This window comes from Macrobrachium nipponense, chromosome 42 (assembly GCF_015104395.2).
Source record: "Macrobrachium nipponense isolate FS-2020 chromosome 42, ASM1510439v2, whole genome shotgun sequence".
Taxonomy (NCBI): Eukaryota; Metazoa; Arthropoda; class Malacostraca; order Decapoda; family Palaemonidae; genus Macrobrachium; species Macrobrachium nipponense.
In genome coordinates, this window is record NC_061103.1 from 10,701,874 (window position 1) to 10,723,724 (window position 21,851).

Here is a 21,851-nt window from a genome sequence, read left to right on the forward strand (position 1 = left end):
ATTTTTTCTTGTACGCTTTTGAGACTTTTCAACAACTGTTTTGTTATGATGAAGGTTATCTGCTCCAAATGTCTTGCATTCTATATAGGTATGTGGTGTTATAGTACAGTAAAGTGAATAAGAAAGAATTTTTGTCTAATTTTCAACAGGCATTGCGTGCTCTAGCCCTCAAATACCCAAAGAAGCAAGCAGTTCTCATGTACCAACTTGCTGACATGCTACGCAGTGAAGGTGGTCTGCCTTACAAGGAAGCCATTGCTAGCACTATTATCACTATTATAGAAGATAACCCCGAAGCAAAAGAGAAAGGTAAGAAGTCCCTCTACATATTGTCTTATTTTGTGTGTTAATAATCCTCATTTTTATTCGTGGAAATAAAAGAAAAAGTGCAACCCTTGTAAAATAATTGTACTGCCTATAGTGATGCACTATTATATATATATGGTGTAAAAGGTTGGTATGGATTCTATCAAGAAATTCTCTTTCTCCAGCAATATTTTACTAACAGTTGTTTTCCTAACACAATCTTTTTTTAAATACATGTATCTTAAAAAATTTTAGATAAAGAATTCCCGCCCGAGACCAGGGTTCCCACTGTATACCATGGATGGCATTTTATACAAGTATTCCATTTCTGCATAAAGGGTTTTTCAGAGGTGAAGTGGTTGATTAAACAATACTGCCCAGCCATAAAATGTCAAATTTCTCTAGTTAATCCACTGACTATTGTATGTCTGTTCAAAATTAAAGATAAACTAGTCCCTGTATGACTTCTAATATACTGTAGAGTATTTGTATTCTTGGCCAAGATGTAATCTTGGAAAATACATAGGATCTTCAAAAAGACTCCTCAAACTACATTTAGATTGTCATGGCAAGATAACTTTTAGAGCAGGTATCAGGATGTCAATTCCCCAATTTTCCATCTTGTGAGAACTTGCTGAAAAATGTAAAGTTGACTTAAAATGAACTTTCTAAAAATGCTCGACACAGTGGTTAGCTGTTTTAGAAACTATTTATTAAAATGCTATTATCAAAAGTAAACTCCAAACCACTGCTACCCCTCTTGACCTAGTGTGATGACTTTCCCAGGAACCTTTGCCTTTCTTCTAGTCACTTGTTAGAAAAAACTTTACAAAAACCGAATTGTACAAAAAACCAGGGTGTACAAATCTGAGGTTTGACTGTAGTCTTTTCTTGAACCTGAGAAAGAGCCATCCATTAGGTTTTTTGTTTTAAATAATTGGTTTTAATATTTTGATGAGCATTAAGGTACATACAGTAGTGCCTCAGACTTTGAACTTAATCCATTCCAGAATGCTGTTCAAAATATGAAACAAGTATCCCCATAAGAAATAAATGGAATCAGGATAATTTGTTCCAGCCAACCCAAAAAATCCCTGTTCATATTTTTTTCAATCACAGTAAAACCCCAAACTTACACAATTCAAATTGCGCAAATTCACAATAGCGCAAACTTTTCATTGAAACCTAACTATCATATGCAAGTTTTTCACAATAGCGCAAATATTTGCGAATCCTCCAAGAACACTGCACAACCCTGCAAGAGTCTTTATGTTTAATTTATTATGTAAATGTTTAAGTTTTAAAGCCTTTCTGTATAAAATCTTTGTTAAAAAATTTTTATTTTTGTACATGCATGAATATGATACAAAGGTAATTCCAGCACCTACAATTAGTGCATATACATACTTTTACAAGATGCAATACCCATTTGCAAAGTTACCGCACTTTTAAGATGATACAACTTCAGAAACTTTGTTTAATTTCTGAAGTATGTACTAGTATACTAATTTACGTTTTCATGCTTTTTATTGTAAAATCAATATGGAGATTCTGTGTATGCTATTTATATTTTTGAAAATATGTGCAAAGGCAGTACGTAAGTCACAGTGCTTGTCACTATATAAGACCTTCATGATCAACTAGTAAAACTTATCAGAGACATAACAGAGTTGTTGTTCTGTGAAAATTATTATCATAACCTTGGAGAAAAGTACTGGTACAATCTGTATGTACTATGTTACGTAATTACAGCACATACAGAAGATGTTCTCATTCGCACTATTTAAAGATGATATCCCTCCAGAGTTTTACCTCTCATGACGTACTTCACACAAGTACATGATTTTAAATTGATTGAATTTTACCTTCACCCTCTGCAGACATTACGTATGTACATACATGTTTTCTTAGTTTCATTGAACTGTGTGCCTGCCTTTGATATAACAGACTTATGAAGTTTACCTAGTGACCAAAGAAAGAAGTTTACCTAGTGACCAAAGAAAACGTATTTTACTCTGAGGGAAAAAGAAAATGGCATCCCATGAATCAGGGGTAATGTTACTATATGTACGAAAAAGTTTGTTTCTGTGTACGATTTACAAACTGTTTGCTGAAAAATGGTGCATTAGTATTTGGAATGAACCTTTTGAGGCAGATAATTTTGAAAAGGGGGTGGGAATGACATTCTTACATATGGTGAAAGGGTTCATGGGCCAGGAAACTTTGAGAACCACTGTGTAACTAGACAGTCATCCAGGCAGCCATCTGATCTTATGTTTAAATGCTGACTCGCTTATCAGCTCTGAGTTACAAGCTAACTTTAATACACTCCAACTTCTTAAAAACGGAAACCTTGGGACCAGGTCACTGACAGACCACAGAAAATCCCAGAATATAGAATACATCCCTAAAAAATGAAGCCTATAGGTAAATATAGTCTTGCAACTTGCAAGGTAATTCCACATACAAATAGCCTAGTTTTCGACTTAGCCTGCTATTTGGCTACATTCTGACACTGCTTTTTATTACTCATGTTTTTTAACTTCATCATTTTATAATGTATAATTTTCTTGGGTGTACTTTGATTTAACATATTTAAGCTACCTTCCCATGTTAGCCTAATTGTAAGTCAACTACAGTACTAAACTTGTGGCGCCACCCTGGTGACGGCGCAGTGAACTAATGGCTGCTGATTTAAAATCGAGCCGAACCACAGGGGTTCTTGGACCATAGAATGCCAGTGTTTTATTATCAAACTATATTTTCTGGTACAAGCTTCTTAAATTTCTTAAAGTGCCAAAGCACATGTGGCTTCTACATTTACTGGCAAATCTTCATTTGTCTCTGGTCCTTCTTCAAGTCTTCAAGGATGAATAAGCAAAACTTCTATATGCTGCCATACTCAAGCTTAAGCTGCCACTTGTTTCAAGTCCCCATGCTCATCTTAGAGGCTGCTGCAGATTCACATTGGAAGTATAGGCGGTCCTCGGGTTACGACGGGGGATCCGTTCTTGAGACGCGTCGTAAGCTGAAAATTGTCCTAAGCTGGAACATTGTCAAAAATCCTAAGAAAACCTTACTTTTAATGCTTTGGGTGCATTGAAAACTGTGTAAACTGCATTCTTATGGCATTTATCATAAAAAAAAACCTTCAAATATTGATTATTTTGCATTTTTGGTGTCATATTTCATCTCCCAGATGAGCGTTGTAGGCGTTGTAACCCTGGAAATAACGTCTATTGACAAGCGTCGTAACCTCGGAACATCGTAAGCCGACACCGTCGTAACCCCGGGGACTGCCTGTATATTCTAATATATAGCAGAGCACTGGCAAAAGCTTGAAAAAGCAGAATCAGAAATGAAAAATTAAAGCGATATAAGTTAGTACATATTTAGTTTTAAAAAAATGGTTAACATTTCTCAGGACTTTCAAAAATGATTAAAACTTCTCAGGACAGGATTCCTCTCCATGAAAATATGTATAATGTCTGTATGTCTACTCTTCACATTGAAGATATGTAGTTAGCCTGTCTTCTGATTACTATTTTCTTTTGAATGTTAAGAAATGGCCATTGTTATTTAGTGTGAACTTTTTAGGTGTCAGCTTTGACTAGATATGGGAATATTTGACTTGCCCCATTGGACTTTGCATCAAAAGGAAGAATTCATTTGAGTATCTGTATTTTTGACTTTAGTTAAATTTATTGGTTCAGACACTTTCATGAAATTGTAAATGTGGAAAAGTGCTATAGCACTAATATTCAGTACATGATTATCTATGTAAATATTGCCATATCCAGCACATAAGGTTCTGGAGTACCACTCCAGTCCCAGAGCTTCTTATAACTTTACTTGCCCTGTTTGACTTAGTCATCAATCAAGGAGAATTCACCTTGAAGAATTTCAGACCATGTCTTCATTATATATGTTTCATGCAGGTCTTGACCACTTGTGTGAATTCATCGAGGACTGTGAACATACGACTTTGGCTGTGCGTATATTACACCTGCTTGGACGTGAAGGCCCTCGCACTCGACAGCCTGCTCGTTACATCCGCTTCGTCTATAACAGAGTCATTCTTGAGGTTAGTGTCAAGTGTTGGGTCATTTTATCACCTTATATCAAATTATAGCTCCTCACACAATGTAAACTACTGCTTCATAAATGCTAATAGTACCAGTGAAATTAACATATGTATAAAGTAATGGGTAATATTTGAAATGAACCTCATAGTAAAATTTTGAACAGTGAAATTTTGTGTTTATAAAATACTTTATTGAAATGCTTGAAAATGGTTTCATACTCTAAAGTGAAATTAGTATCTTATTCCAACAGTTTATTGGATTCAATTGAATTCTTTATTTCAGTTAAAAGTCTTTTGCATACACTAGATAAGAATTTACATACAGTAATACCTCAATCTTACGTGGTCAGTTACACGAATTCACAAAAGCGCAATTCTTCATTGGATCTAAGTAATTATCATATATACAAGTTTTTCAGAGACACGCAAACATTTGCAAATCCCCAAGAAGCCATGCAAAAGAGTTTAATTTTTATTTAATTTTTAGATTTTAAGCTTTTATGTGTAAATTAAATAACATAACATTAAATAAAAATAATTCTCTCCCTCACTTTTACCAAGATAAGAGAATTGTTATGGTACATAATGTAACTGGAATTACAAAATTCGTATGTGATAGTATTTTAAAGAAACAAATATTCTAAAGAAACAAAATATCCTGTTCTTCATCTTTTAACTGGAAGAGAAGCTCAAAGACAGAGCTGTCAAATATGTCAATTTAATGTGACAGGTGGAGGAATGCTGCTCTTCTTCTTCTTCTTCTTCTTCTTCTTCTTCTTCTTCTTCTTCTTCTTCTTCTTCTTCTTCTGTTGATCCCAGCTAATGACTCAAAATCAGGACCCACACCATTGTAAGGGAAGGGCGCCTCTCTGTGCAGGATTCTGATTGGTTGGAGGAGGCAGTTGCATGATGTCTTTACTTGCCGAATTGTCATTGTGTTGTTCAGTGGTCGTATCTGGTATGGTATTACAGGCAGCCCTCGGTTAGCAGCATTTCGGTATTACGTTGCTTGTTCAATATATTCATAACTAGGTTTTACCCTCCGTAGGGTTTATAGCACTGTTGTCTGGTTGTTGGTGGCTTAGGCTAAGTGCCGAGACCGCCTCATAAAATACAAACAGCGAATATGCATCTTTTTCTTGACTATTTTAAAAAGTTACCCTTTACTTTGCGTATCCAATAATACTGTATGTAGTCTTATATTACTATTGTATCATAAAATATGCAAGCAAACCGATCATGTTTTGGTGTGGAAAAATCAGCTGAGGGCAGAGGTAAGATTATTTAGCATAAATTAATCTATAGAAACTATTTATGTGTGACAAGGTTATTTTTGTTTATATGAAGTGTTTTTAAGTTTAAAATTTACTTAAATACGTGAACTAGACATAGTTATTTTTTACATTGATAGATGGCGCTGTTGTCTGGTTATTGGTACGTATTTTGGTACTTGCCAAAGCACTGAGAGACCCTCATAAAATACAAACATAACTAATATGCATTTTTTCCTTGGCTCTTTTAAAAAGTTATGCTTTTATTCACTGTGTCTAATAATACTGCGTGTAGTCTCATATTACTGTGTATATTATTATAAAATACAAACAAAGCGATCTATGTTTTGGTCTGGAAAAATCAGCTGAGGGCAGATGCAGGGTTATTTTGCCCTATTTAGCTGGATTCAGAGTGATTTTCTTGCTTCTATTTTGTAAATAGATCTTTAGAAACTATTTATTTGGGACAAGATTATTTATATGAAGTGCTTCTAAGTTAAACTATGGCCCAAGTATGCCTGTTGTGAATTCAATTTTTTTTTTTTAATAGATTGTCCGGAGCCTTTTTTGTGTAAAAAACAGATTCCATTCATTATTTTCCTTCTACATTTCATAATACGTACAAGATTTACGTATTTATCTTTCATCGGCATGGAAATGGTAAAATATGTTCTTTCATGACTTGTATTTTTTATAAAAATACTTTTTTCTCTACTATTAGTTGCAATTGAGTTTCATCCATGTTGCTGATGCACTATAATTTATAGTCATTACCACTGTGAACATTCATTTTTCTTCTTCTCAAGTTCAGCTACAACTGCAGCTTAAACTTAGCAGTGCTATATTGCTTGCCAATATTTTCTCCATAACAAATAAAGGTATAATGCAAAAATACTTAAGTCCTGTTCTACTTAACGTCATTTGCAACATAACTGCGGTAATTTTTTACTATCATACGATTGCTGAAATGCAAGCAAAATGTTATCATCTGGTTTGGTGGTTGTAGCAAAACAACTGTTTTTGTTCAGTTGTGTATGAGCGTAGCGTTTAAGCAACGATTATAGTAATGTTACTAACAATTCTTTTATCGTCTCTTTTGCTTTTTTAATTTATTTAACTTGAAGATATGGTAAATAGAGATGGAGGAAACATTAGCAGCCTGAAAAAGTTTCTCTCTCTCTCTCTCTCTCTCTCTCTCTCTCTCTCTCTCTCTCTCTCCTCTCTCTCTTATACTAAGCCAAGAATTAGCAATAAGTTCATCGAATCTGACAAAAATTTGTAGAACTGCCATGCAGACCATAGTAAATGTTTAGGCAAATGAAATTCCACATTTTGATTAAAGAGTTATTGCATATTTGGGCATAATATGTAGCCGTAACACTGTCAAAGCATCATTAACAAGTCTAGGGCACTGTAAGGGGAATTATGGCTTCCGTAGACTTGAATTTTGGTTAGCGTCGATTTTCACCTAGCATCAGTCCTCCAGGAATGGAATCCCCAGTACCCCTGTCGTTAACCGAGGGCTGTCTGTATTTAGTAATACTATGTCATCTTGGTTGGGCTTGTCCTTACGCTAGTAGGGAGTAGGAAGGACTTGAGTGGTATTCAAAGATGGCTTCTTGTCAAGGATGAGTATGGCTTTCAGCAAGCATAGTCTTCTTGGGTGTGAGGCATTGCCGATGATGGTGGTGGTGTTGATAATGCTGTTACGGGAAAAGTGAGGGCATAGTTCTTGGTAGCGCCCTCTTGTACACGACATGAAATCCTCTTTGCGAGCCGCACAGTAGTCATGCAAGTGTATGTTCCAACACATCCACGGATAGGGCATTGATATTGGTATACAGTGGACCCCCCGTATTCGCGTTCTCCAGATTCGTGGACTCGCACATTTGCGGATTTCTATCAGGAACATTTCCCCGCATTATTCCTGGAAAATTCGCATATTTGCAGTATTTTTCTATGAGAAATATCCACATTCTTTTTTTTTTATCAATTTCATCATAAAATGCACTTTTTGTTATAAAACTATTAAAAAAACCAAGTATTAAAATTTTTAGTGGATTTTTCTTGAGTTTTAACTAACAAAATAGGCTGTTTTCAGTGTTATTATAGGGGTTCCAACTATTCGCGAGTTCTAACTATTCATGGGAGCTCTGGTACGCGTTCCCCCTTAATACGGGGGTACTACTGTACTGCACTGGAAGACTGCAGCGGGTCTCCTGGTGGGGGGGAGGTGTTGTTCTGCATTATCAAGTCCTGTGTTCTTTTATTCTTGTAATATACAAGAAGCTCTATGCTTTTTTTTTCCTCAGTGTAAGTGACATTTTCCATCACAATCTTCTTAATGGCATTCTCCTCCTCCTGGTACTTAGAGTGCATACTAGAGGTCTTGTAGTATGAGGTGATGGTGTCTTTTTCTTCTTAGGTGTCTTCATTATTATACCATTTTTCAAGAGCTTGATCTCATGGTTAATGAGCTTATTAGAGGACCCATTGTTTACAAGTACTAGGGAAGCTCTGTCTAATTCTTGATGCATTTCCTGCCAGGTAGAGCAGTGGGACAGGGCCCATTGTACGTAATCCCTGACTGTGATATTATTGAAATTACAGGGCACTCGCTTTTGCCATTAAGGCACGTTCCTGAATTAGTTTTCTTTCTGAAAACAGAAGTCCTAAGGCCGTCTTCTGTCTTCGAGACAAGTACATCAAGAAAGGGAAGCCTGTCATTGGCAGTGAATTCTGTTGTATAATTCAGCACACTGAACTGCTGGCACATGCAACGAAGGGCTTCAACCTCATCCTGAGCGTCCACTTAAACGAAAATGTCATCGATATAACTAGCATATTTATGGTGGCACTGGATCCGGGTGAAGACTTGTTCCTGAACTGTGCCTGTGTAGAAATTGGCAAATAGGAGTCCTAATGGGGATCCCATCGCTATGCCATCTTTCTGCTGGTACATATGTCCTCAGTGGGAGAAGGGGGGCCCTCTTCGTACAGATGTCCAAAAGGGCTCGCAGTGATGACTGGGATGTTGAGGGGAGGGGTCGATTCATCATTATAGACTCGGTCAAGGATAAGATCTATAGTCTCATCAACAGGGACATTTATAAAAAGATTCCACATCGAGAGAAACCATAGTGCCAGTGCCTGGATAATCCTTGATCTTCTTTAGGAGCTCGGCAGATAATAAAAAACTCTAGATACACAGGATGTAGAGGGTCAGAATATGGTTTAGGCATTTTGCCAAGGCGTAAGTAGGTGCAGGCGTCTGGCTGATGATTGGGCGGAGGGGGTTGCCCTCTTTATGATTCTTCACATTACCATATTGGTAACCTAATCCGAAATCTCCTTGGATGGGGGGGAGATGCACAGCATTAGTTGCAGCATTGACAGCACTCATGATATTGTTGGCATCCCACTTTATATCATCAGTTAGGTTGCAGGAAAGCCATTCGAACTTGGAGGAGTGTGACAGGATATCATCAAGTTTCTTGTGATATTCGTCTGTCTCTATGAGGACAAAGGCAGCGGTCTTGTCTGCCTGCCAAATGGTGAAGCCCTCTTTCTCCTTCAACTCTTTGGCTGCCTTCTTCATTTCAAGGTTGCATATACCACTCATGTATATGCCCCACTCAGTGATATGGGACGTGCCAGTGGAAATTGTACCCATAATCATAGGAACACTAGGCACGATCCCAAGACCCTTGAAAAGAAAGCTGGAAAAACTAGATGCCAAAGTAGCTCCAGGACTCATTCAGAAGAGTGTGCTCCTGAAAACTGCACTTAGCGAGAAAAGTGATGGACTCCTAAGGAGGCTGGATGCAACCCAGAACCCCACACTGTAAAAACCACCCAGTTGAATAGGATGACTGTGATAGACAAAAAAAAGTCATAAGTGTAATTACAAAATCTTCCTTCATCATCGTTTAACTCGCTCAAAGCCAGAGCTGTCAAATATGTCAATTTAATGTGACAGGTGGGGGAAGTGTTGCTATTAGCAGGTCAGTGGATTCTCTCTCTCTCTCTCTCTCTCTCTCTCCTCTCTCTCTCTCTCTCTCTCTCTCTCGTCCTGCGTCCACTTCTCTCTCTCCGTGCCTCCTCTACTCTCTCCTCTCTCTCTCTCCTCTCTCTCATAGTTAAGGTAGATAATTTTAAACTGATCTTAAAATTTATCAAATTTTACCTTCACCGTCTAGAACTGTAAATGCCTATTCTATAAACAGAGAGACATAACTAAGAGTTATTTTAGTCCAAATAAAAAGCACTGTTTGTTCATATAAAGGAATTTTAGAACAGAGACATCGAGACAATAAAGATCTAAAAATAGGTTGATTGGAAGGGAAAAAGAAGAGAGAAATAGTACAAGTAATTTTCACTCGCTCCTATATTTTTACCATCCATTTATTTGTTTTTTTAAGGGTAATATATTAAACTAACTTTTAAATGAAATTGCAGCAACTTCATTTTCATTTAAAAGTTAGCTTAATACTTAGAGAGCATGATTAGTGTCACGCTTCGTGTTTTAACTCTGGAAATAAGCATTTACATATTAGCATTTTTACACTGTGCCAAACTTATGTGAAAATTTGACTTTGGTGAGCGGGTCTGAAACCTAACTTCACAAAAGATTGAGATATTACTGTGTCCACTTATCCTTACAGAGAATACCGTATAAATAGTAGTGCACACCTTTATATTTGTATTAAAACTTTTTTTTATTAAAATCTTAATCAATTAAATCATATAAAGTATTTCTAGACTAGATACATATCTAATTTTTATGTTTTAAGACTCACTAAAAATGTGATTACTCCATTTCAAAATGATTTTGAAACTCAAAATAAAAAAAAATATAATAAAAAACTGTTAAGAAAGACCAAACTTTTTCTTTAAAGGTTTGGGAAGATAAGAAAACCACATTTAACAAAATGTTCAGAATTGCCACAGAACCTGTAATTATTCATAAAGTCTCAAGGAATAATTATAACAGACATGAATTTTGTTGAGTATCCTTTCTGCTTTTCAAAATGAGTGGCATTCCATATAGCCAGGTGCTGAAAGATTTAAACAAGTGAACTTTAACATTAGTATCTCACACAAAAATTCCAAATCCCGGACCAAAAGTTGCCTCTCGTACACTGGCCATGATATAATGATGGATATGCTTATCGTCCCTAAGGTCACAGTTGATAAGCATACCAAAGTATTCAACTACCAAAGTATTCAACTTTTCTTTGTCCACATACATCTCAGGATTTCCATAGTTAATGCATCTTTTTGTGTAGACTTAACCTTAAGGGTAATGACAGCATACACATTTCAGTTTGGTTTTGAAAGGCTTTCACTACTGAAGGACTAAGTAATTTTAAGTCATCAGTACATAAAAAGTGATTAATTCTTTCTACCTATAGTATATAATTCTTTCTACCTATAGTATATCCTCCTTAATTTTTCAAATATTTTGTGTAATTCATCCATATAAACTGCAAATAATAAAGTAGACAGAGCACTACCTTGCCTAATACCATATTTTATTTGATATGGAGAGGAAAGGGTTTCTTATATTACTCTTAACTACTGTTGTTAATATGAAGACACTTAAAATGGTCTTTAAGAAAGTGTTTGCAGAGAAAGTGAAAAGTTATAGTGCAGTACTAGTAGAGGAAGTGGCTACCTGTCCTGTCAGTTCTCTTTGACCTGTCATACTCCCCCAAACTTGGGAAAAGACATGCCAAAAGTCCAAGTGAGACCAGTGGGGTTTGCTAACAAGTAGATGCCCCCCCCCCCCCAGCCACTCCATTGTCCACTCCCAGGTGTCAGCAGACAGCCACTGGAAAGGCTTGTCCAAGGAGTGCAATTGAAGGAATCACTATCTGTCGTGTGACCTGCAAAGTGTTTTAAGTCTACCTTGGTCTCATCTTTTGGAGTATACACGGTAGAGACATCTTTTGTAGCATCCTTACTCCACTGAAGTCAGTATACAGAGCAAGCTCATGGTCATCTTTGGCCCCATAGAGCACCATGTTTACCACTAAAGTTCATCTGATGTGTCCCTTTAGCCACAGCTGTATTGCTTTCATTTTTTTTTTTTTTACATTTCATCTGTTTTCTTTGATCTTTTACCCAGTTCTTCAACTTCAGAATCTTTAATCATCTGCTCCAGTTTTGATGTTATTTAAAAAAAATCCCTTTGGGCAAGAAATTTGGCTTGGTGATGTAGTTAAATCAAGTTATTATGGTAATAATAAAAATTTCAGTTGTCAAATAGGAATTTACCACTGCTGGTGCCATTGTGTTTCACAGGCACACTTTGCTATTCTGTTCATTGTGTTTTTCGATTAAATTTCCCTCTTCACATTGTTTTACACCAGATCTTGTTACAATTAAGGAGAAATGTAGCGTCTCCTCCATTTGTTCCAGTCTTGTAGGAATGCATCCCTTGCTATTGCCTGAATGTCCAGGTTCAGAGACATACACAGGAAGTTGATGGTTCCTGCATGTGGCAAACTGGTCCACTTTTGGATTGAGGAAGCATGTTAGCAATTACTGACTGGAGAGGAGGTCAAAAGCATGAGCCCAACCTCTTGATAAAAGACAGTGTGGATTGCTTTTGGAGTTTTTCAATTTTCTGAGATAGGAAGACAGCCAAGAGTCCCAGGGCAGGTGACCATCTTCCCCCTAACTGACAATCCTGTCAATGGACTCCCCAACCTGTCAAGGAGACTTCATATGTATTATCACTCGTACAAACGATGGAGTCAGGTCAACCAGTTTGCCAATCAGTCCAGGGACAGAGTGTCTTCTTATTTTCAGATGAAGGCAATTTCAAAGTCTTTTCCTGGCATGTGAGAGCCATTCTATTTAAATCCTGTATTCACACTAATCTCAGGATTAGTTCTACCATGGACCCAAACTGTAACCGACCCAGTCTTTGTTCCAGCTGTTGTCGGCAAAAGCTGGGCAGTGCAAGGGATTTTTTAGGTCTTTCCCTATTCTGGTTTGATTGTGTTAGGAAGAGACAGCTGTCTGCAAAGAGTAGCCCAACATCCCAACCTCAGAAAAACTGCTGGATGTAAGGTGACACTTGTCCCTATTATGACACCTTTTGGCTGGAGTCAACCTGGAGTCTGTTGACTACCACACTCAGGTTTCATCAGCAATCTTCTCTGGTGGCTCACCAGATTAGCCAATCATCTAGGTAGGCCATCCTTTCAGGATGAACAGTGATATCGTAAAATAGTAGGTTTTTCCTACAACAAAACCTTTTTTTTTTTTTTTTTTTTCTACTGCTGGTGGTAGATGGTTTAGGACAATGGTGATCATCATCATCATCATCTATTTTATTTAATATATTATTCAGAATGCACACAATTTCATACAGAGCAAGCCTGGAGGACCCTTACCTTCCTGAAGTCTGCCTCCACAAAATAAAAAAAATAAAACTTAAAAAAAAATTCAGCATGACTTTGTAAATGAGGAATAATCAGCAGTTGTAAATATATTTTTATTCTAGAATAATTAACAGATCAGAAATTATTAAAAAGTGAAGAGCATTATGAAGCAGTTTTCCAGCTTTTCATATGAATTAATTTGGTTCATTTTTACTTTTTAAAAATTAATTTGCAATTTATATGTATGTATGTCATTAATGTGGAGGAGTCAAGTTGCTAAATGACTATATAAGAAATTAATAGTACAATATCCAAATCAACAGAATGCAGCTGTGCGAGCAGCAGCAGTGTCCGTTCTTGCCAAGTTTGGAGCACAGTGTGACTCTCTTCTGGACAACGTCCTTGTTCTCCTCAAACGTTGCATGATGGACACTGAAGATGAGGTTAGAGACAGAGCAACCTATTACCATGCTGTTCTGTCTACGCGAGATTCTGCACTCATTCACCGCTACATTTTAAATCCTCCTCAGGTGAGTTACATTATCTTGAGAGCATAATAGTTGAGTACAGTATTTGTATTTTATTAAGTACATCTTTCACTTTTTATCATCAGCTTTCACTTCAACTGGTCCTAGTTCTCCAAGTCTTTTATTTCAGGGATGTGGTGCTAACATATCTCAAAATTGTACAAAATTTGCAGTGCATTATTTTTGTAGGTCTTTAGATTCCAGAGTTTTAACTTTGTGCACTTGGAACTGAGATGCCTCAAGTACATTATATTTACTTTATCATTCTCCTCAGTGTCTTTACATTTAGTAGATCTCCACTCTTTGATCATATACACCCTCTGCCGTAGATGTGCCTCTCTTGTGTATGACATCATCTCGCCTCAACATAGCCAAATCCTCACATCCCCAAACCATCTCAATGTATTTTTCACCCTCTAAACAGCATATATCCCAGAGCTTCTCTTTTAAAATCTTGTCAAGTAAAGAAGCTTGTAAAGTTGAATGATGTTATTTCATTTCTGTAACAGTTTGCTCTGCCAAGTTTGGAAAGAGCGCTTGGCCAGTACATCAACAATGACACCTCTGTTGCGTTTGACACAAAGACCATTCCTACCGCTCCCCCGCCAGCAGAGGAGAAGAAAGCCCCAAGTATCATGGAGCCCGTACCTAGGATAGAAGAAAGAGTTATTCCTACACATGAGAAGTCAGTAATTTTGTTTCAGATGCATTGACAATAGCTAATTTTCATGTTGAAGATAATGAAGCTTTACTGCAAATAGGTAGATTTGAAATTCATGGAACCTTACTTCAATTAAGGATGAATTAAGACCATTCCTGCTTGATTTAAGTCAAAGTTGAAATTGTTTGCTTTTCCAGGTATGCCGAACAGCTTGCTGGTATTCCACAGTTCACTCACCTTGGCCCTCTTTTCAAGTCGTCATTGCCCTTGGAACTCACGGAATCAGAGACAGAGTACATGGTCCGCTGTATTAAGCACACATTCCAGAATCATATTGTGTTACAGGTAATCCTTCTCTCTTATGCAGTTAAATTATTTTAGAATACTTTTTATGTTGATTGATGGTGAAGTAGGTAATCTATTTGATATCTTATAATTTTGCATTAAAAATGTACTGTGGTAATTACAGTAATAACTGTGACACAGGCAATGGTAAAATGTGTAACTACTTGCAAAGTGATTTGGGGAGAAGTGTGTGTTAAACAATATAGGTGGGTAGTCATGAATTTTAAAATGAGAGGTAGGAAACTCAAAAAGAGAAACAGGAGATCTAGAATTAAGATTTGGGACCTTAAAGGAGGAAATGGGGGGAGCAAATTAAAATGACTGAGAGAGAGATGGCTAGAAAGGAGGGATGTAGAATCTTTACAGGGTAACAGAGTGGAAAATATCTGGGCAGACATAAGAGAAATGTGTGGGGGAAGCAGAGGAACTGGTGGGAAGAACCAGTGGTTATGGAGTGTCAAGAGGAGGAAAGTTGTGGTGGAAAGGAGAGGTGCAATAATCAAGTAAAAGAAAATCAAAAGCATTTAAGGACTGTAAAGTAAGGCAAGCACAGGGTGCAGAGTAACAGTACAGAAAAGAGAAGAGAGATGTGAGGAGGGTAGGTATGGCTCTTGGAAGGGCGACAGAGCATTTGAATGAAAGGCAATGAACAAGAGAAGGAGAAAATGATATCTACTAAGATTTCAAACTTGAGGAAAAGGCAGAGACAGGATTTGGGTAAATTGGATGACATCAAGGATAGAGATGGAAATATATTGTATAAGAGACGAAGACATTGAGAAGAGATGGTGAGATTATATTGAACAACTTTTAGATACTGAAAATGAGAGAGAGGAAATGGGGGAAGCACAGAGGGTGGAGGGACCTGTGATGGAGATACAGGATACAGAAGTGGAGAGAACATAAAGTAAAATGAAGAATGGTAAAGCACCAGGTCCATCAGAGTTCCAATGGAAATTTTCAAGTTACTAGGTACAAAGGGGGAGAAATGGCTGCAGGATTTATTAAAAGTTATATGGGAAGAGGAAGGAATGCCAAGAGACTGTGAGGAGAGTCTAATGGTATATATATACAAGCAGAAGAGAGATGTCATGGATTGTGTTAACTACAGGGGAATTAAACTAACAGAGCATGGATTGAAAGTTTTAGAGAGGATACTGGATGAGAGATTAAAAGAGAGATTGTAAAGATTGGGAAACAGCAGTGTGAATTCATGAGAGGAAGAGGGACAGTGGAGGCCATCCTCATAGTAAGACAGCTTCAGGAAAAGAGGGTAGAGGGAAACCAGGACCTCTGTTGTGCATCGATAGACCTGAAGAAAGCATACGATAGAATCCCAAGAGAAGTGATGTTTTGGTGTTTGAGGAAGAGGAAAGTCCCAGAAAAGTTAGTTAGGCTGGTCAAGATGATATATCAAAAATGAGCACAAAACTAATTACAGCAGTTTGGGAAACAGAATACTTTCAAGTTAATGATTGCACCAGGGGTCAGCATTAAACCCATTTTTGTTTTTACTGGTCATTGATGTGTAAAGTGAAGAGATCAGGAATGAAGAGCTGTGGGAGTTGTTGTATGCCGATGATCTGGTGATTACTTTTTATTTCCTTTTTTTCTTTCTCTATCAAACCATTACTCTATTTTGCTTCCTTGTGCTTTTAATTTCCCTCAGACACTTTCCCTTCCAACCCTCCAGTAATAATTCTTTTACCTTCCTCCTCCTTATTAGTAATCTTAAATGACTCTGTTTGCCTTCTCTTAACTTTACCTTCATTTCCCCTAATACTTCTATTATAACACAGTTTTCTTTCAAATTTATGGTCAGACCCATTTTGCTCATGGTTTTCTTACCTATTAGCAACAGTATATCACCCTGCAGAATTTCTGTCTTCAAATAAAACTTCTTGTTTTTCAGTATCACTGGTATTTCCATTACTCCTTTTGACTTATAAGATGACTTGCCAAAATTAAATACTTTATTAGACTCTGTCCTAGTATCCTTCATTCTCCTCAACTCTTCCTGACTCAAACCCATGACAATGCGTGCGAGTCACAATTCCCTACAACCTGTCAATTTACATCCTTTGCCTAAAATTGCATCAACCACTTCTCAAGATTTGTCTTTATTTTACTAACTTCTCCTACATAAACTTCTTCTGGCCCAGTTTCTGTTTTCTGCTTATTTTCTTCTTGTTTTGTTTCTGTTTTCTTCCTGTTATACAAATTCTGAGGACAATTCCTAGTCCAATGCCATTCCGAGTTGCATATTGCACATAATGTTACTTTCCTGTACCTCGGTTCCATGTTCCCCGATATCTCTGGTTTTCCCTCCCTCCCTCCCAGAATTCGCATTGCCTTCTGACGCCCACCATTCCAATTCCTCTTTATTCCCTATTCTTTTCATTATTTGCGACTTTTATATTTTAGTTTTATATTTTAACTTTCCTTGACCACAAGCTGTTAATACCATTTGTTTTTTATTTTCTGAGAGATTTGCTTGTTCCAATACATGAAAACCCTTGACGTCTCCTTCAAACATGCTTTTCCCCATTGCTCTGTTACACTTTAATTCTGCCTTTTCGTAGCTAGTTAAAAAGTCTCGTGTTTTCACTTGATTCTCTTCCTATTTTAAAATAGTTTTTCATTTTACTGTAATTCTCCATTAGCATGTCTTTTTAGATAGACTTCATCTAGTTTGAATAGGATTATCTTTGAACCCTCTGTACCCTTAAGTTCATCTCTGTCTATTCCTTCTACTACTTCTAGGGCTTTCCCTTTTAAGCTCATTGTTGTCCCTATCTCGGGTTAATTTACTTCTCCAAACACCACTTGCCAATCTTGAAATTGTCCACTCCATCCTTCTCTTTGTATTTTTTCCTGACTCAAATCCATGACAATGCGTGCTATAGTAGATTCACATTAACCGCGCATCTGATGTCTATGCCAGTCCTTTACGACACTCCTGATTGGCTGTTGATGAGCCAGTCACAGGGTTGGAAATTCTCAGTCTCTCGAGAGTTCACATAGGCAAGATGTATGTTCCACCTCTCCTGAGGGATATGTCTTTCAAAAGTATCCTTCAGGAGAGGTGGAACCCTGCCTATGTGAATTCTCAAGAGACTGAGAGTTTCCAGCCCTATGATTGGCCTATCAGGAGCATCATAAAGGACTGGCCTAGGCATCAGATGCATGGTTGATGTGAATCTACTATAGTTACGATTCCCCACAAATTGTCAATTTGCATCCGGAGTCCAAGCCACCATCTTGTCTTCTATGACATTACATCCTATGACATCACAACACAAATACATAAAGACATTTTCTAACTTCAAACACGTTTCCCATACATTGAACATCAACCACATGTCACCAATGCAGAAGATAATAATAACAATAAAAATAAAAGAACTCTGACTGAACTGAAATATTCAATTATAATCCAGTGGGCCCCCATATTCCATATTCGAGTTCTCCGGATTTGCAGACTCACGCATTCGCGGTTTTTCTAGAACATGTTCCTCCATTATTGGCGGGAAATTTGCCTGCACGCAGTATTTTTCTATGAGAAATATCCAAAAATTCCTTTTTTTTTATCAATTTCACCATTAACTGCACATTTGTGATAAAACTTAGAAAATCCGGGTATAAAAATTTTTCATGGTTTTTTTTTTGAGTTTTAACTAACAAAATAGGCCATTTTAAGTGTTATTATAGGGGTTCCAACTATTCGTGGGTTCTAACTATTAACGGGGGAACCCTGGTACTCATCCCCCGCGAATACGGGGGTGGCGGGACCACTGTACTACCAAAAATAAGGAAGACCTACAGAGAAGGGTCGGGGAGTGGCAGGAATCTTGAGAGGTGTGTGGCTTAAAGGTGCATGTAAATAAAACAGAGGTTTTGGTGAGCAGTAGGAAAGGTAGAGGCAGAATAGCAATGCAAGAAAGAAGAGGCTTAATTATAAAATGGGTGGAAAAGTTTGAATACTTTAAGATCTACTTTAAGCTGAGAGGGAGGATGTGAGGCTGAAGTTGATAGTAGGATAAAAGCTGCAGGGGGGAAGTGGAGAGAGGTAGCTGGAGATGTATGCGATAAAAAACCTGTAAGTCAAGATTTATAGAACAGGGATAATATCAGTGTTAATGCATGGATCGGAAACATGGGCTCTAAGAAGAAAAGAGGAAGTAAAGCTTGAGAGAACAGAGACGAGAATGTTGAGGTGGATTATGGGAATAATTACTGCTTGAGAGATTGGAAAATGACAAAATAAGACGGCAGGCTTAGTAAAGATTACAAAGGTAATAAGAGAGTCACAATTGAGGTGGTATGGGCATGTGTTGAGGATGGATGACGAGGAGGGATTGAAGGGGGCTTGGGAGGAACCTGTTAGAGGAAGAAGATCAAGAGGGAAACGGAGAATTAGATGGCGAGATAAAGTGAAGGACGATATAGAGAGAAGAGTTTTGGTGGAGGATGATGCCTTTGATAGAAGGCAGTGGAGAAGGTGCATCAGGCAACTGACCCCTTAATGTAGGGATAGCGGTGGGAGAGAAGACTTGAATGTCTCCAGAATGATTCTGATGTATGTTACTTCAGCCCATTTTGAAATAGGTTTCAGTGTTGGTGTGTTGGTCATGTAAGATGAATGCAACATTGAAACTGTTGTAGCTATGTTTTGTTTATATAAGTGGAATATGGATTTCTGTATATATGGAACAAGGAAGTTTAAGCCCATCATACCAGTCACTTTATTCATGTTTAGTTTACTTTTACCTCGTGAATATTTCAGCCTGTATCCTCTTTGTAGTTCATATATGTAGAAAAAGTCTTTAAACCATATAAAATTGAATTGTGTATTTTTCTGTATATTGACAGTTTGATTGCACCAACACCCTAAATGACCAACTATTAGAAGACGTTAATGTGGTTGTAGAAGGAGATGGGTGGGATGTGGAGGTCTCCATCCCATGCCACTCCCTGCCTTATTCACAGCCTGGTTCTTGTTATACCCTCTTAAGTATTCCACAAGATATTATGTCTACAACTGGTAAGTCTTTCACATGTGCTTTGTACCTTCCACCTAGCCCCCACTTCATTGTTTCCTGCCTTATCTATTGCAGCCATTTCTTTTGTTGTCTAGTTAGTTACAAATTGGTTAAGGGTGAAATAAGAAATTTTTTTTTATGTAAGTCATGGTATTAATACACCTAAAATCCTTAAGCTGTATGCCAACTACTGTCCTCATTGTCAGTGGGAATGAAACTACTGACAAAGAGGATAGATAGTGTAGTCCATATAAAGTTAAAAAATTCTAAGTGCATTTTCAACCATTCACCAAGGTTTCACAACAAATTCTTGTTTTATCCTCCTCTTTATTAAGTACTACAACTAGTAATGATGCAATTACTTGGTTTTCTTTTGCTATTGGTGTTAAAAAAGGCCTTTACTATTCAGTTTGTAGTTGCAATGTTTCTTTTATATTTTTGTAAGAGTATTTTTTTAATATTTCTCATTATTAAGTGAAGTTAATTTCTTGGTATATTTTGCAAACACTTGTAATGCTTTATTTGCATTATTTCTAATATGATTGAAATCTTGAATTTCATGATGTGCTTTGTTTTCTTTTATTTCAGGTACCTTTTCAGCAACACTCAAATTTAAAGTTAGAGACTGTGATCCTGCTACAGGCGAGCCTGACACAGATGATGGTTATGAGGATGATTATACAGTAAGTGGAGTATTGTCACCTTTGACCCTTTTACTTAATGCAGATAGTGTAGTGACTTTTAAAACAGTTCAAGTTTCTGGTAATTATTAATTTTAACTTGTGGTAACATAAAATAAGATCTAACTTATATTTTGAAGTAGAATGACTGGCTCAACCTAAGGAGAAAGAAGAATTTTGACTTGATGTATGATTATAAACTTTTCAAGTTTTGATACATATGGTTATAAAATAAATAAAGGATGCACCAGCCAGGATGCTATGAGAAATAGTGTAGATACTCCAGTTAGTTTCATAGAGAGTACTCTGCAAGAGAGATAGGGTTTCCTCCAGCAACTCGTAAGAGGTTAGTTTTGTGTAAAATTGTCCTCAATATTATTCAAGTTCCTCTCCTTTTTCTTTAGTAAGAAGTATACTTTCTTTACAGTGTTTAATGTCTCTATTTGACAGCTCGAAGATGTTGAAATTAGTGTAGCCGACCATGTGCAGCGTGTAGCCCGCAGCAATTTCGCGGCTGGGTGGGATGAACTTGGGGCAGCCAATGAGTTGGAAGATACGTTTGCACTCTCTGCTATGAACACCTTAGAAGAAGCTGTCACGCAGATTACGCAGTTCCTAGGAATGCATCCGTGTGACCGTTCAGATCGAATTCCAGATGGAAAGAGTGCCCACACCTTGTATTTAGCAGGCAAGGATTATATTCATCTTTTTGCATTGCTGTTCCTTTGTTGTTAAGAAGTTTTTGTTCAAAAGCATGTAACTTTCCTTCAGTGTAGAATACATTACTCTCTCTCTCTCTCTCTCTCTCTCTCTCTCTCTCTCTCTCTCTCTCTCTCTCTCTCTCTCTCTCTCTCTCTCTCTCTCTCTCTGTGCTTTGGTTAAACAGTATATTACAGTAATGTATCAAAATTTCTCATTTACTTTTATATCTGTTGTAGGTACTTATCGAGGTGGACACGAAGTGTTGGTCAGGGCTAAGCTGGCTCTTGCCGACGGTGTCACGATGCAGTTGACGGTTCGATCAGATGACCCTGAAGTGTCGGAAGTTATTGCATCAGCAGTTGGTTAAATTTCAGCTGTGTTTAATTTTTACTTGTTTTTAAGGAAACCCCCTGTATAAAAAGATTTAAAATTTTATTTGCTATGCCATAATTGTTCTCTAGTTTTTCAAGTAATTTTGGTGATACAGTATATATATTTTCTTTGTTAGGAATCTTGAACAACTGTTGTATTTATTGATAATGTTGATCTTCAAACAGAAAAGGTAACAAAAAATTTTGCCTGGTTTAATAAATATATATTCAGTATCCACTTGGTGTTTTGGTAGCTCCTTATATTGTAGATAAGTTACAAAGTGTGGTTATCATAATTTTTATTTTAATTGATATATAAAGCTATTTATTTTAATATAATTATATTGCATTTGTTAGTGTTATCATTGTTGTGATAATTATGATGTACAGTGTTGTTCCAAAGTGCTGACCCATGATCTCAAAGTATTTCACTCAATCATTAGTTGACTACTTTAACAAGTTGCATGT

At 37.1% G+C, this 21,851-nt stretch overlaps 1 protein-coding gene across 1 annotated transcript in view; it reads left to right on the forward strand.

The window, feature by feature from the left end:
- Nucleotides 1–21,621, forward strand: part of LOC135213264 (coatomer subunit gamma-2-like) — a 115,279-nt gene extending 93,658 nt beyond the window's left edge. Inside the window, exons 12-20 of the mRNA XM_064247244.1 lie at nt 150–309; nt 4,245–4,390; nt 13,379–13,585; nt 14,092–14,267; nt 14,441–14,588; nt 19,461–19,632; nt 20,219–20,313; nt 20,761–20,998; nt 21,249–21,621. Of these exons, the coding sequence (XP_064103314.1) occupies nt 150–309; nt 4,245–4,390; nt 13,379–13,585; nt 14,092–14,267; nt 14,441–14,588; nt 19,461–19,632; nt 20,219–20,313; nt 20,761–20,998; nt 21,249–21,379 (1,473 nt within the window). The 3' untranslated portion in view covers nt 21,380–21,621. The remainder of the gene's footprint in view (nt 1–149; nt 310–4,244; nt 4,391–13,378; nt 13,586–14,091; nt 14,268–14,440; nt 14,589–19,460; nt 19,633–20,218; nt 20,314–20,760; nt 20,999–21,248) is intronic.
- The last annotated feature ends 230 nt before the right edge of the window (nt 21,622–21,851 follow it).